The sequence below is a fragment of the Uloborus diversus genome, chromosome 5 (assembly GCF_026930045.1).
Source record: "Uloborus diversus isolate 005 chromosome 5, Udiv.v.3.1, whole genome shotgun sequence".
Taxonomy (NCBI): domain Eukaryota; kingdom Metazoa; phylum Arthropoda; class Arachnida; order Araneae; family Uloboridae; genus Uloborus; species Uloborus diversus.
The window spans coordinates 54,059,900-54,075,938 of record NC_072735.1 but is presented as its reverse complement, the minus strand read 5'-3'; the positions used below and the strand labels follow the sequence as shown (position 1 = coordinate 54,075,938).

The window sequence follows — 16,039 nt, the reverse complement described above, 5'->3', positions numbered from 1 at the left end:
GGGAGATTATACACTAAGCAAACTTTTACAAAGTATTACAAAAAACAAATACAATAATTATTGTAACCGATAGAGCTCTTATTATTTTTAAGCTGCTTTGTTTTGAACCATCAAACAGGATCATGCGAACAAAACGTTTAAAATTGCGCAACTGAATATTTCGCAACTTTTACTGTTTTGTTCGCTCATGATCACTAAAGTTAGATATTGCTGCTTTCTCTCTGATGACAAATTGCTTATTCTATAATCTCATCAAAATCTCAAACTTTCTCCAAATATTGCGCAATCAAATACAATAATCATTTAACCGACAGAGTCTTCATTATTTTGAAAATAACTTGTTTTGAATCATCAACATGGATCATGTGTGCGACTTAAATGTTTTTGTTCGCTCATGGTCCATAAGTTGAGCACTGATATTGTCTCTCTTACTAATTTCAAGTTTTTGATGAGATTGTACAAAAAGTAAATTTTCACTAAGTATTACGCAAACAAATGCAATAATAATTCAATCGCTAATCCCTGATTATTTAAAAGCCATTTTACTACAGCTTAAATCTTCAGTTCGCTCATGATCGCTCAAGTTACGTTTTGCTTTGTCCCTAATTAACTAAGTTGAAAAAGACTGAATTTATTTACCTTTTTCAGGGATGACAAGCCAAGGAGAAAATTTGCATGCAAATTGGAAAAGATGTTTCGCTCAGACTTGAGCTCCATGGCAATCCTTAAAAATCTGAACTTTCACGAAAATTTTACTAACTCTTCTTTTAAAGTGCGAAAGTACATAAACAATGCGGCGTGGGAGACGAACGTAAAACATCAATGTGTTTCTCCGGCGGCGAATGACTAACCTTGTAAGGGTTTGCCCTTGAAATTTCTACTGCAATCGCCAAAAGTGTGCCAACCGAAATCGCCAGATATTTTCCCGCCCTTTTGCTTTCATTCGAGTGAAAGGTCTTAGTGTAAAAGTGAGCTAATTACACTGATTGAGGAAATGGAGACAAATAGCAAGTGATTCATCCACGCAGGGGCTTCACCCCTCATTAATTTTCATTGTATTTTGTACTCCATAGCTGCCCACTCCTCCCCCTGTACTTTTTGGATATTTTGTTTCCATGAAAATAGTTTTAAAAACGATATAAAAATATAAGACGCATCACACAACAATTTGACAACGTTGCAAATAATATTACATTTTGAAGGGGGGGGGGGAGGTTCGTGAAGTTGTGACAATTAGTTACAAGGGTGAGGTGGTAACAAGAAGTAAGACATCAAGCATTTTTTATAAGAATATATTTAAGAAAAATAGCGTGACATGTGACAAAAAAATACCTATATTCCCCCCTCCCACAAGGGGAGGGGGGTTTAAAAATTGGAAAAGTGTGGCATCATTATGGACAGCCATTTTCAGAGGATGAAAATTTGTTTTCTTCTTAATACGGGAAGGGGGAGTGATTTTGAGGGGTGGGGGCTGTTCGTGAAGTTGTGATAAAGGGGAAGGAGGTGGTAACAAGAAGTGCGACATCAAACATTTTTTATAAGAATATGTTTAAGAAAAATGGCATGTGACAACGAGGGGGGGTTGGGTGAACGTTGGGGACAAGGGGGAGGGGGTGGTATCAAGAAGTGTGACATCAAGCATTTTTTACAAGAAGGAGAAAATTGGGAGGGAGAAAATTTGTTTTCTTTTTCATACGGTAAGGGTGAGTGATTTTTAATCAGCATCTCATTGTGTTTCGGTTGGTTTAATTCACAGCTGTTATTGGGGCAAACCTAACCTGGCAGCATTGTGGAGGCCACGCAGATCATTATAACAGCATTTCGATGCTGCCATGTTAGGTTTACTCCAACTATAAATGCTCAATTTTAGAAGCTGGTTTAAGCACGCCCGACCTTTAGAGCCGAGGAGGGGGGGGGGGGCAAGGAGGGATTACTTCAGGGCCTGACTATGTTACTATGTTTAACTTTGAACCAGGGGATCTCAGCCTCCGTTTAATCCCCCCTCCCCGGTACTCGCTTCGGCAGTACATATACTAAAATTAGTGGGACTGATTTTCCGTATCCCAATCGCTAAGCGCCCCACGACATAAGGGCCCCGAAATAGATCCAAAACTACGCGTGAAAAAATGCTTACGTAGGGGAGACCGGGGCAAGATGACGAGCTGGGCAAGATGACGAATGTCTTATTTTTTCCGTTTTCCACGAGGAAGCAGCATCAACTGCATACTACTGGCTCTCCTATTGGCTATTTAATCAGCAATAGTATAGAGACGCTGAAATAGCCATTTTTTCGTTAGTTCTGAAGCTCTGATTGTTTACCGCTGCCACGTTATAACTTTTATGCATATGTAAATAAGCTCTGCTAGAAATACAGGCATGATAGAACATAACTTTTTAGTATTTATGAGTAACTTAGTTTATATACTGTGCATTACCATGAATAAACGTCATTTAATTGTCTTCCTTTATGGCAATGAAAACAATACTTTCAAACAGGCAGTCCGGGGCATGATGACGGGTCGAAACACGGGGCAAGATGACAAGACTTTCTCTTTACAAGTCCTGCTTTTAAAGAGAAATATTGTGACCCTCGAAAAGAAGAACGGATCCAGTGCTACAATGCCAAGAATGGTGGTATGAGGAATGTTCCAGTTATGAAAATGGCATTTTTATTTCTAACTATTGTTAGCTGCACAACTAAACGCTTCAACATTACGTTTCACTGCATTACGCTTAATTTGATACTTTGTAAGATGTAAAAACATAGTTATTCTTTCTTAAAACATGTAACATATTCAAAAGTTAAAAAATATGTTCAACCTTTTTTCAGTGCTGTCATCTTGCCCCAAGGCCAAAGTCATCTTGCCCCAGTACTGGGGCAAGATGACGATTTATTAAGGCTATGAAAAAATAAAAAATATCCTTCATTAATTTCATTTGAAAACTTTAATGGTAGTATATTTAATACTACAAAGGACTACTCTAGCAGCTCATGTAAAATTAATTTTTTTATCCTTAAAAAGAAATTAATAAACAACAAGAATTGTTAGCATAGTCATCTTGCCCCGGTCTCCCCTAATAGTAAGGGACCCCAAATGTTTGAACCTGTCATTACCCGCGCATCACTCACTGTTGTTGGCCCTTAATCAAATATCTCCACTTCTGGTTGGTTCGTTTGCTTTCTTATCAGCGGCGTACGCAGACAAATCAGTTCGGGGGGGGGGGGGGCTGAGCTCGAAAGTCTTTGAGCTGGGGGGGGGGGATACTTATGAACTGTAGCTAAGAAAAGTTCATGTATCGCTTTTCTGATATCAATACGTAAGATTTCAAAAATACATCATAAAAAAAAACTTGTTCTTTATTATAATTTTTGTAATTAATTTTGAAAATTTCGGGGGGGGGGGGCTGTAGCCCTATCAGCCCACCCCCTGGGTACGCCACTGTTTCTTATTTATTTATTCACTTTTTGAAGAGACTTTTTACTCCAAGGTCTCCCGGACGTACCACTATTTGTGGTTTAACCAGTTGGATGGGACCCTAAAGACAGCTCTGATTTTTTTTATCCAGACCAGAAACCGAGCAATCCCTGGTCCCGCGCACCGAGAGGTATCGTTTCACTTGGAGGACTTGGTGACCACGAGCATATTTAACGTCCCCCGACCCCAGTCACCATTAACGAAGACTGTGGATCTTCGACCGGCTAGGATCAAACCCGGAACCCTCCGGCCACAAGTCCTACGCCTTACCGATCAGGCCACCGTGGCCTTTTTTTTTTTGAAGATACTGATTGAACTTTAATGGTAAGTCGTATTTGGTCGTTAAACGAAATGAAATTTTTTGTTTAAATTGAAATTTTTGGGAGGACCGAAATGTTTAAATTGCAACTCCGATACTTTGCTGAGTGATAAAATATGAGCAAAAACATAAAGATACCACATCTGATGAGAAAGTACAAAAACCTCATTATTTTTTTCAAACAATTGCAATGTCGCCTCTAATACTATATAACGAAATGTCCTTTTCAACAAAATAAATATTTAGTCTTGTTTTAATTGCCATTGCATTGCTTGAATTCCATCACAATGAATTTCACTGCACAAAGAAAAATAATACAAATAAATAAATAAATAAATAAAATTCTGTGGTTTTTTTTTTTTTGTAAAAATCCCCTCCTCAAAAAAAAAAAAAAAAAATCTTGCTAGGACCAATCAAAGTTGTCCTACTGCCATATTTAAAATGGTCAAAATAGAAATATTTACTTATCTTTCCCCATGTGGAAGAGAAAAATGTAAGTTATGAGTTTTGACGGCTTCAACCGCGAGTTGTAGAACCAGTGCAGACGAATTGAGGGGAATCCTCTCCTCCCCTCCTCCTTGCTAATCATTTAGGCATGGCTTTCATCTTTTTGAAGTGCAAAATGCTTGTCAAACAGGTTTATGGTGTCGGTGCGCGACAAATGATAGTACTTTCGGAATGTCGTTAGGCGTTTTTTAATACGTCCGTCCTGAAAGAAGCAAATAGACTTCAGGTGTTGAATGAGCTGGGAAAATCCTGCTATGGTATTAACTCACTTCCAATAACTTAATTATCTAAAGTAATAACAGATTTTTTTTTTTTTTTTTTAATGTAAAACCAAAACAGATGCGTTACGTTTATTTCTATTTTAAGTGCTTGCAATTACGCTGATGACGGCAGCGGGGATATTATATTCTTGAAGAAGTCTTTTAAATGCACATTAATGCAGTGGTTTCTAAACTGTGGGAACGTCTCCGTAGGGAAGGACAGGGGTGCCCATCCCATCCCCCCCCCCAAGTTCAATGGCGCAACTTCCCTTCCCCTAACCCAATTTTTTTTTCTTCTCACAATCCTCTTTCCTTTTTTTATTTTTTAACCTTCTATTTTTTAAATTTATTTTTTAAAATATTTTTTTATTTTTTTTTAAATATATTTTTATTCATTTATTTGTTTTTAATTATTATTATTTTATTAGAAAAGTTCTGTGCTTTGCCAATGACATAAACACACACACAAACAAAATAAAATAAAACAAAAAATTTAAATTAAAAATAAATAAATTTAAATAAATAAATTAATAAAAAAATTAAATAAATAAATTAAAAAAAATTAAAAAATCCCCCTCAAAAATTTCGATGGCGCAACTAGTGCCATAATCCCGCTCTGAGGGCACCCCTGGGGAGGGATAGAATGATTGCAAGGGGTGCACGCAGCTGTTACCACCACCACCAACACAGGCTCTTAGAAAGTAAAGAGACACCAAGAATTTTCTGTGTCCTGCCAGCAACACATCATTTTTAATACATACACGAATCTCGGGCGGATACAGGTTGCCGTTTTTTTATGGGGGGGGGGGGCATGCTGATGAATGAACCCCTTCTCCTTCTCACTTATAAACGAATTTACGGTTTTGGGTGCGAAAAATTTCTGAAATTGTTGGATGTCAATAAAAGTCACCAAATCGGTCAAGAGTAATGCACCTAATAGGGCAAAAACGTTATTAATTAGTTTCAAAAGCAATGAAAAGATGCAGTATTCCAAATTTTTACTTTTAAAGTTTTCTAGTGAATTAAATGGATTACTGTAATCGTTTACATTTTACTCAAAAATTGTTTGAACGCAATGTGGTTGCATAATAGTGCCGATGGTTCAAGAGGGAAGGGGGGGGGGGCGGTCATGACCACCATGACCCTCCCCCTGTATCCGTCCTGACACGACTAATTCATGTTTCGCTAATAATGCTGTAAAATATTTATGTTTCTGCCATTTTGTGCGAGTTGTGAAACGTAAAAAAATATTAAAACTCATATTAAAATATAATGGTAAATAAATGTGTTTTGGGCACAAAAACTATCTCACACAAAACATGGTATTGTTTTGCTTATCCATTAACTAAATTGTAACTTCAGGACGGCGATTTCGAAACTGAACTATTGCGAAAGTTGAAGGGAGGCAGAACAAGTTCTTGGTGAAATAAAGCGGGGGGGGGGGGGGAGAAGAAATTCTCCCAATCTGACCATCTCAGACTTCAAAAATCTTACTCTTTGACACCTTAAAATTTTAATTTTTTAAACAAAAAATCAATCACTCATAAATGATGAGTAATTATTTTTTTAAATTCGTTACAAAGCACTTTTATTTACTTACTTAACTTACTGCAGTGCTTCAAAATGCTATAAAAAAAGACCTTGACGAGTAAAAGACTGAATAAGGAGACAATTTTATTAGAAATCATATAAAACAGCTCCTTATATCAAAAACAAATCAATGTGAATAAATGTAAAAACCAGCCTTTTAAGCTCAGGGTTCGAATTTTCGACCATTGTGGTCCAGTCACAGCTGATACAGGGGTGCCCATTCCTCCAAGAGCAATCCCCTATCCCCCCCAAGGCATATGAACATTGGTATGTAGAAAAATAGGTTAAGTTCTGGACAAGAGAGAGAGAGAATATTGATGACAGCAAGCAGAAGAGTTGGCTTATTTCTGGGCGAGTGAAAGAATATTGATAGTTAACAAGAAGTTCCGTCTAGAACTAGACGAGCCTACTTTCCCGTATACCCATACTACTTTCTAGTACCTGATCAATATTCTCAAAAATAGCTAAAATCGCAAATTTTTTCAAACATATTTTTTAAATATTTTAAGCTGATTTCTTAATACATCTTAAAAATATCTGTCAAAACAAAAAAAGTAATAATAATAAGTTATTAAAATAAATCTGTCTATAAAAAAAATCTGTTTAATTTTTGAATGAATAGTCCGATTCGAACAAATTTTTTTTTGTTAGAAAGATCTCGGCGAGGACATCTCATTCCATAATTCATTTTTTGATTTGAACAATTTTTCGTTCAATTTTGAACAGTTCAAAAAAACTTAACATTAGCGCCTACGGGGAAATTCAAATCAAAAATAAATCTTGAACTTAGAAGCGAAGTGGCTTCAAACAAACTTTGTAGGGAAAAACTTTTGATAAAAAACATGTATAGAAAATATCTTTTTGATTTGAACAAGTTTTCGTTCAATTTTGAACAGTTCAAATCTCTTAACATTAGCGCCTAAGGGGAAACTGAAAGTCAATATAGATTCCGAACTTAAAGGCGGATTTACTTCAAACAAACTTTGTTGGAAATAGCTCTTGACGACCTACTCCCGACTCCGACTCCGAGAATTTAGGGGCACCTGACACCGACTCTGACTCCTGTTCCCGACAATTAATCGGACTCCGACTCCCCGACTTCGACTCTGACTTCGTAGCTTTGGCAAACATTTATACACGGAGGACAAATGACTGACTCCGATTCTTGGATGTTCGACTCCTTTAGCTCAAAATGAGATTGACTCCGACCGACTCCCGCTGCTGGCGGACTTTAGCTGTAGAGTGGTATTGTTGATGCTTGGTTGTTTTATTTCCGCTAGAGTTTTAATTTAGGTATTTTAGTTTTCAATTGAATAAACTCGAAAAATATGCAGACGATTTATTATTTTTTTGATAGTAAATTATTTCTACTTTAAGTTGACGTTTATTGTTTTATTTTGGTAAGTGCATTAATTCGTTTAAAAAATTATTTTTTGCAACAGGGGAAAAAGAAACGATTTTTTTTATATGATGTATTTATTTTAATGAACTTATTATTATTATTTTTTCGTTTTGAAAGCTGTTAAAAAAATTTTTTAATGGAAAGAAGTGTATTAGCTGCTTTGTTTAAAGGTGCTGCTATTTTATTTGTTCGTTTTTTTGAAGAAAAGTAAGGAATATTTTATTCCACCAGAAATCGAAACAAAATATTTAAAAAATATATTTTACAGGAAAAAATTTTGATTTAGCTATTTTTAGGGAATATTGATCAAATTACTAGAGAGTAGTATGGAGTATACAGGAAGGGAAACAGAGGCTCGTAGTTCCGGAATGGAACTACTTTATTTTAGAGAGATAGAGAGTAATGATGTAATTATCTGGAGGTGAGAGATAGAAGAGAACATGGATGTTGTATGGTAAGGCGAGAAAAGTGGAAACAGAACACTGGATGGGGAGAGAGAGAAGATGGATGTTGAATTGTGGATGTCGTTATATAGAAAAGTAGGCTCAGTTCAGAACGAAATTCTTGTTCTGATTGAAAACAAAGCAAATACAATGCAATGAATCCGAACTAATACTTTTGTGTTCTCCAAGCTTGTCAAGTTTAGCTAATGTTTAGAGATGAAGAGCATTTTTTTTTTTTCTCTCTCTTCGTCCGAACCAGCTCGTGCAGCATTTATAATTATGAACAGGCTGTTTTTATTTTTCACCTGCCCGACGCATGATAAAGGGTTATTATACTTTCAGCTGTTGTTTACTCTTCTGCTTCTAACATTGCCTCGAAAATAGAGCGGAAATAGCATCACAGAAGGGAAATCCTAAATGAGAAGAAAATTAGTAGTGTGATTTGGGTGTTCTTTCTCTCCTCTGAATAACAATAGGAAGCCGGTTGCATGCATAATTTCGATTCAGCCTTTTTAAATTTTGTTCATCTCATTATTGAGTGATAGACAGCTTTGTACATCCAAGTGTTTGGTTTCTTTCTCTTTCAAGCATTGTTAATCTTGAACTTTGTTATAATGAAACACATGTGTAGATAACATGTGTATAGTTCAAAAAAACTTTTTGAAACGCTTTTAAATTGTTGACGTCAATTCGACGATCAAGGAGAGCCTCGAAAACATTTACTATCGAAAAGCTTTCAAAGCCCAAAATTCATTTATATATGCTTACTTAAGTTCAGTCTCGAAATTAATCTGTTAACTTTGTGACCAATTTAAAGCATTTTAATAGAAAAAAGTAGAAAAAAAAGAATTTAGTTAAAAAATCACAATAAATTTAAATCAAAACGAAAACCCTCCTCCCTCGTAAAAAGAAAGAATTTAATTAAATAACTCACAAGATTTGGCATTAGTAGAGATGATTTATGTCAATTTATAAAAAAAAAAAAAATACTACTTGAACCGTAATTAACGAAACATTCGAGCACCTTCATAGCATCTTTTTGTCATATGCAAAATATTATCTAGCATTTTTCTTTCAAATTCTGGGCATCTAAAGCAGTGGTGCCTAACCTACAGCCCGCTGCCCCATGTAGCCCGCGAAGCTGATTCATGTGGCCCGTTGTTCTGTTCACTATTTCGAATTGAAAGCATTGTTCTGGAAACTTCCCAAACAACCTATCACCCTCTTTCGGTATCAAAAATGATTGCTGTAAATTTGAAGCCAAATGGTCAGAAATTGGTTTCTAAATGACAGATGGAAACTTTTAGTTGATAAAATAAGCATGTAATAACGATAACAACAATTCTTGAATTGTAATTTTACTTCCTTTCTAATGCTTTCCCATGGGGGAAAAAATTAGATGTATTTAAATTTTTTATGTGTTCTGGCTCGTGATAATCATCTTAATGTAGGGTGCGGCCCTCGAGGAAAAATGGTTGGGCACCATTGTTCTAAAGCATATTTACGTTTGGCAACCCTGCATTTTGGCGGCCCTTTAGGTAATCTTAACAATACATTCTCGGATTTATCTATTATCTAACCAATACTATAAGGTTACATAAAATAAATAAATAAATAAATAAATAAAAAATAATATAAATAATAAAAAATTTTAAAATATTTTTGAGAGTTTATGAAAGGGCTAGCTAGGGCCAGTGACCCTAAAAGAGCTGGTTTCAGCTCTGCCACGCCCCCCCCCCCCCCATCGCAACTATTGGATAATTTGATCTTCAAATGAATATCTAACTTGTATGCATTTTTGGTTTACAAAAAAATACAACGCGAAAATTTCACAAAAATGAATTAATATTTCAATATTTGTTTAGGGATTTTTCGCCCTTCCCATAAGGGGGGGGGGGGGGATTTGGAAAAAATAAATAAATAAATGAAATTAAAAAGCCAGAGTTGGAGTCGGACGCTCCAAAATCCATGAGTCGGAGTCGGCCATTTTTCTTTCAACTCCGCAGCCCCTGGTTCTACAAGTGATTTCTATCGCAATCATAATTGCGAAAACAATAATATAAATTCAATAAGTCAAAACAAAACTCAAATTAATGCGAGGGGCTGAGTGCTAGATGTTGTGTGCTGGGTAATGTTTTGTCAAGTTTCTGCTGGGTGCTGTTTTTGTAAAGCCGAGAGGGGGTCGGGTATCAATAAAGTCGATTCCGAGGGACATGGAGGAAGAGTCCACCCACGCGCCACGCCACCGCCCAGGAGGATTACCCGCGCGCAGAAGCCGGTGGACCTTAAGAAGGATAGAACGGCATTCAATGTCAGTGTGAGAACAATGAGCAATAGTGATTGATCAGGGGGGGGGGAAATTACATTTTTAACATAAATTGATTAATTTTCGCAATTTTCATCGATTTTCCTCAAATGTAGATTTACCTACATATAATTAATTCACTATAATTACTTACCTTAAAACTCAAACAATTTTGTGACATTTTTAATACCATGTCAAATGTAATTATTTATTATAATAAAAAATAGTTGTAAAAAATAAAAACCCTCACTATTCCACAAAATTTTTTGGTCCACGAGTCATGATGCCTTTTTAAAATTTACTTCTTTTTGTTCTGCTCTTTTTTTTTTTTTTTTTTGGTCGAAAAGGGGGGGGGGAGCGCCCTATCGATTAGCGAATTTTTTAGAGAATTTTTTTTACAGTTCCACGAGACATATGCTGCCATCTAGACGTCTAAAGGAAAATTAATTTGGATATCTTATGTAGAGAAGTGCAGTAGTGGCACTCAGGCTGCGGAGTCGAAGGGGAAATGACCGACTTTAGTTTTTTCGAGCATTTGACTCCGAATTGTTTACCTGAAAATTAGTACGACTCCGCTGGCACTGGTAGATTTGCGGACTTTGAGAAAAAATGATCGACTGAGACTCTTACCCCAAAATCAGCCCGACGCCGACTCCGCAGCCCAGAGGGGGGGGGGGGGTCATGCTATTTACTGAATTTTAATTCATTTTGTGAGAAGCTGAAACATTAGTCATCCTTTTTGAGCCAACAGTGTAACGGAACTAGAGATACACATATTTATATCTTGCCTACCATACAGCAGTTATTCAAGAGGTTATTAATTGTAATTAAAATGAAACATGCTCCCAATGGTAATAAATAAATAATATATGCCTAAATATTACTTCAGATTTTGTTACTTGATTGCATTTGTGCTTTTTACAAAAATGCTAATTTTTAAATAGGTCTCCGATCCTATTTAAGAAAAAACCTTGCATAAAGCAAGGAATGAGAGGGATTTTTTATTGATAAATCTTTACCAGTTTGCACTGACACTTACCGATATTTCTATTTAGATCAAATCTTTTGATATTTGTAAAAATATACATTTTGTTTCTTCATGAAGTTCCATCTTTTACTTCAATTTCTTCTTCTAGATGTCGCCACCAAACGTTTACTTTTAGTAAATTAAAATTTCGAGTCCCGACTTACGCGAGGGATGCGTTCCAAAACTCCTCGCGTAAGTCGAAATTTCGCGTTGTGGAAAAATATATGTATACAAATTTTTTAGAAGCATTCCAAATTCATTCAGACACTTATGAACACCCCTCAAACTGCTCCATGCTCCATTACATTATGCTTCATGCTTCATGATCAGATAGCTTTTCTTATCTGATACACGTAAATGCTTCGCCGTTTCTTTTTTAACGTTTCAATTTGTGGCAACAGCCCCTCTTCCTGATCTCTTTTTTTCCAGAATACGAGAGCCGTTTCCATTTTCATATATACAGTAAAACCTGTAAAGTTGACCACCTTTGTAAGTTGACCATCACTATATGTTGGCCGCTTTTGTCGAAACAGATTAGTCCTAAGCGGGGGCGTAGCTAGGGGTTTGGGGACAAAACCCCCCCCCCGAAAAGTTAGTCTCAAAAAAAAAAGAGAAAAAGAAGAGAGAAGAGAAAGAAAAAAAAAGAAGAAAAGGAAAAAATTCCAAGCGATTATACATATATATATATATATATATATATATATATATATATATATATATATATAAATATATATATATAAATATATATATATATACTATATATATATATATATATATATATTATATATATATATATATATATATATAATATATATATATAATATATATATATATATATATATATATATATATATATATATATATATATATATATATATATATATATATATATATATATATAAAAGTAACCTTGAAAGTCGGGTCTAGCTACGCCACTGTGGTCTATCTTATATAATGAAGAAAACCTCTAACTTGACCACCTCTCTATCTTGACCACCTGTCTATCTTGACCAATAATGTACCCCAAATTTGGTTTGGAGTACTGTAAAAAACCCTTTGTAAGTTGACCACTTGGTTTAGTTTTTAAAATTTTACTTAGCAAATTATTTTATTTTATTATTATTTTTTTATAGCTTTCCAAGAATATTTTTGATACCAGAACAGCATTTTACTAACTAAATGAAACAGCAGCATAACTAAACCTCCTTTTGAGTTTAACCACATGGGAAAACTATTAAGAACCCTTTTATTTCTCAAACTTGTTTTTCTTTTGTTGATCTATTTGAGATTGCCCTTTGTACTCTCTGTTCAATGAAAACATGTGTCAATAGAAAAGTACAAAGTATTTTTTTCCAGTTGCAATATTTTGTGGCAACAATGGAATTGTGCTAAAGAGTAAAGTTACTTCCATTGAAGTATTTCTGGTGCAAATGATTAAGAGATAGGACACACACACACATTTTCATTTTCAACTGCTTTTTTGAACTATGAGAGTCTAGCTTGTTGCTCTTTGTGTTATAGTTTTACATAAAACGGCTTCAAAAAGAAAGTTAGTTGAACTTGAGATCAATAAAAAGTATAAAAAATTAAAATTAATTGAAAAGGGAGAAAGCCAGAGAAAATTAGCTGACACATATGGAATTTCTAAAACTAGTGTCTAATAAGTGCGCCAACTTCAATAAGGAGTTATTTTGTTGAAAAGTAGATTATCATGGAGTATAAATGTATATGAGAAAAATTTGTAATTTTTGAGAAGCTATGAATTTTTAGGAACTATTAATATCAAATGAGTAACTTTTCATAAATAATAAGATTTTTTTTTTTGATCAATTTACTGAAATTTTAAATTTGCATGACACATCATACGTCATTCTGGGAAAATAATCTCTAAAAATATTTGAATAACATTTTAAATAATAGTTTCAAAGTAATGCTAAACAATGAAAGTGAGTTGAACAGAAAGAGTAAGTGTCAATCAATCAAAAAATGAATACATGGAGCAAGAAATGACGAAAAAAAAAATCATTACCCCCTTTATAAGTTGACCACCTGTCTAAGTTGACCACCAAAGTACTGCACCGCAAGTGGTCAACTTACACAGGATCACTGTATTACCTTGAGACTGCAATGCAAGCTTCACTATTCTGGAAACTGGTTTTGAAGGAACTTTACGGATATCTTTCGTTTTAAACTTTTAATTTACGTATGGAAGATTCATTTCATGCCAACATCGCGCACATCAGCGTTTTACTTAGTTGTTGAAGGAAACCAATAGCGTACTTGAACAAATCAAAGTTCAGAAGGGCTGAGCTCAAGAAGTCTCTTTGGGCTAGGGGATACTTATGAACTGTAGCTGAGAAAAGTTCATGTATCGCTTTTCTGATATCAATACGAATGTAAGATTTCAAAAATACATCATAAAAAAAAACTTGTTCTTTATTATAATTTTTATAATTAATTTTGAAAATTTCGGGGGGGGGGGGGTTGTAGCCCTATCAGCCCACCCCCTGGGTACGCCACTGGTTCAAGCATATCTAGAATCTTAGCCCCCCCCCTTTTTTTAATGAGAAACTTTCTTTTTCTCTTCAATCTTCACAAACTTAAGATGAAGGTGCCATTATATTTCATCAACTTTAATATTTAGAATGAAAAAAATTAATAAATGAAAGTTGCTCAGTGGTTAGTTGATGTACTAACAACGCGATGCGTAGACAAGTTTGCTGTGGGATCTTCCGCTGTCAATGATGCTTAAAGGGATGTAATAACATTCACGAAATCAATATTTAATAGCTTATGACGAAGTCGATATTTCCTTCCAAAAAATCTCGTGTTGTGGACGAAAAACTCGCGTTAGCTCTAAAATTCGTTACTTGTGAAAAATTCATGTTATAGCCATTTCGCGCAAGACGAATCGCGTTGTAGCGGAAGTCAACTGTACTAGAATGGTTGAATTTCTTGAACTTAAAAAACAAACAAACTTTTCACCCGTTAAGAGGATGAAGGGAGAGAAAGGGCGCTCCTTTTGAGATGAACAGTTTGTTGTATTTCTGTATGCGCTCCTGTATTTTGGTGTTTTTCAAAGTACCGCACATAACATTGACACATTGAACATTGTATTTGCATGATGTAGGCGCGGTGTACCCACCTCCGGCTGAAAAATTTGAAAAATCAAGTTCGTTTGTTGTTCGGACAAAAATTCTTACCAAATTGCAAATGAGATTAGTTCTTATTTGATTTTTTTTGTTTATAGATTTTTTTATTATAATTTTAATTTTATCACTATTTTTTCAATTTTTTTAACTAGACTGCATCACTGCATATACGGTTCCAGTTGAATACATAACCAATTTTTGATGGTTTGCTAATTGTAATAAGTAATGAATAAGTTTATGTTTCATTATTTAGTTGTTGTTAGTATTCTTGAAGTTTTAAATTTGAATTGAATTTTCTTTAATTCGGTTAGAGCTCTATATTTTCTCTAGTATTTGTTTAATACTTGTTCGAACTCACTGCATTATTTTTTATTTCAATAATCACGGTGTAGTGCTGCCATCTTTAATGCAAACCTCATATTAAACGCAGGATGTCACGAATGAAGTTTCCAGTAACATGGTGTCTAACCCTCCCCCCCCCCACACACAAGAGCAATGATGCACCCCTTATGCGAAGCACCCTCCCCAAGAAGGAGATCCCTCAAATGAGATCGAAAAACCCCTAAAATTATTCCCCCCCCCCCAAATCTCCCTCAACAGTGGGGCACCCTAACACGAAACATGTGTATTAAATCGTCGCCACCATTTCATGGAAAAATACTAAATATTGATCGAAAAAAATCCAGGACCTCCGAAAAAAGTTTTAAGACCGAGCAGAACACCCCCCCCCCCCAAACCAAACTTTTTTTTTTTAATAATCTGAAATTGTCGGAAGGGAGGAGAAAGTAATGGTTTCGTATCTTCGATTTTTTCGAGGTGATGTAAAGACCTAAAACTGTCACCCTCCGCATCTTCCTTCAAGTTTTTATACCAAGTTTTAATTTCAAAAAGTCAGAAATAAGGTGAATTTATGAAACGTAGGATAAGTATAACAGCACAGAGGTTTTTCATGTGCAATTTATCGTTTTGAAGGAAAGATAGATACCAAAGTTTTTCTGTCTTGAAAAAAGTAATTTTTGGCTGTCAATGAAGACGTGAGAAAAACAACGGAAGATCTCCTCCAAAACATTTTCGAAATTGAACACATAAACATGCCGTTTTAGACAATTTTTGGTGGCGCTAGAGGATAAGGGGAGGGAAGGGAGGAAGTTAAGGAGGTTATAGTTAACTCCCAATTCTTATTCAAACTTGAAGTCAATTTCAGGCTTTCTTAGTTACCCCAGTACTATATGAGAGCATTTTATAAAGTTTTAGCCTCAGTTCATTTCAACTTCTAATACAATACGTGAAAAACTTTAAAATTCAGTAATATTGCCGGAAAGGCTTCAATTTCTGAGAGTATTGGTTAACAATTTGAAAGAATGAAGTTCATATTGTTTTTGTTCCAAAAACTTTCATTTTTCATAAAACAGATAGTTTCTAGATAATTTTTCTAATCGAGAAAATTTTACATTCGAAATAAATTGCTACCTAAGCAAACTGAAAGAGAGATTTATCTCATGCTAGAGACGTCGAAGTTGGTGTAAAAAAAGTAAGACTCGTTTAACTCTAGAAAAAC

General features: G+C 35.0%; 2 protein-coding genes across 2 annotated transcripts in view; one reads left to right on the top strand and one right to left on the bottom strand.

Moving 5' to 3' along the window:
• LOC129222786 (mRNA decay activator protein ZFP36L2-A-like) overlaps nucleotides 1–827 on the bottom strand; it is a 39,810-nt gene extending 38,983 nt beyond the window's left edge. Inside the window, exon 1 of the mRNA XM_054857330.1 lies at nucleotides 640–827. Coding sequence (XP_054713305.1) covers nucleotides 640–717 — 78 coding nt within the window. The 5' untranslated portion in view covers nucleotides 718–827. The remainder of the gene's footprint in view (nucleotides 1–639) is intronic.
• The window catches only part of LOC129222787 (uncharacterized), a 41,954-nt gene that overhangs the window by 3,301 nt on the left and 22,614 nt on the right, over nucleotides 1–16,039 (top strand). The gene's annotated exons all lie outside the window — the stretch shown is intronic.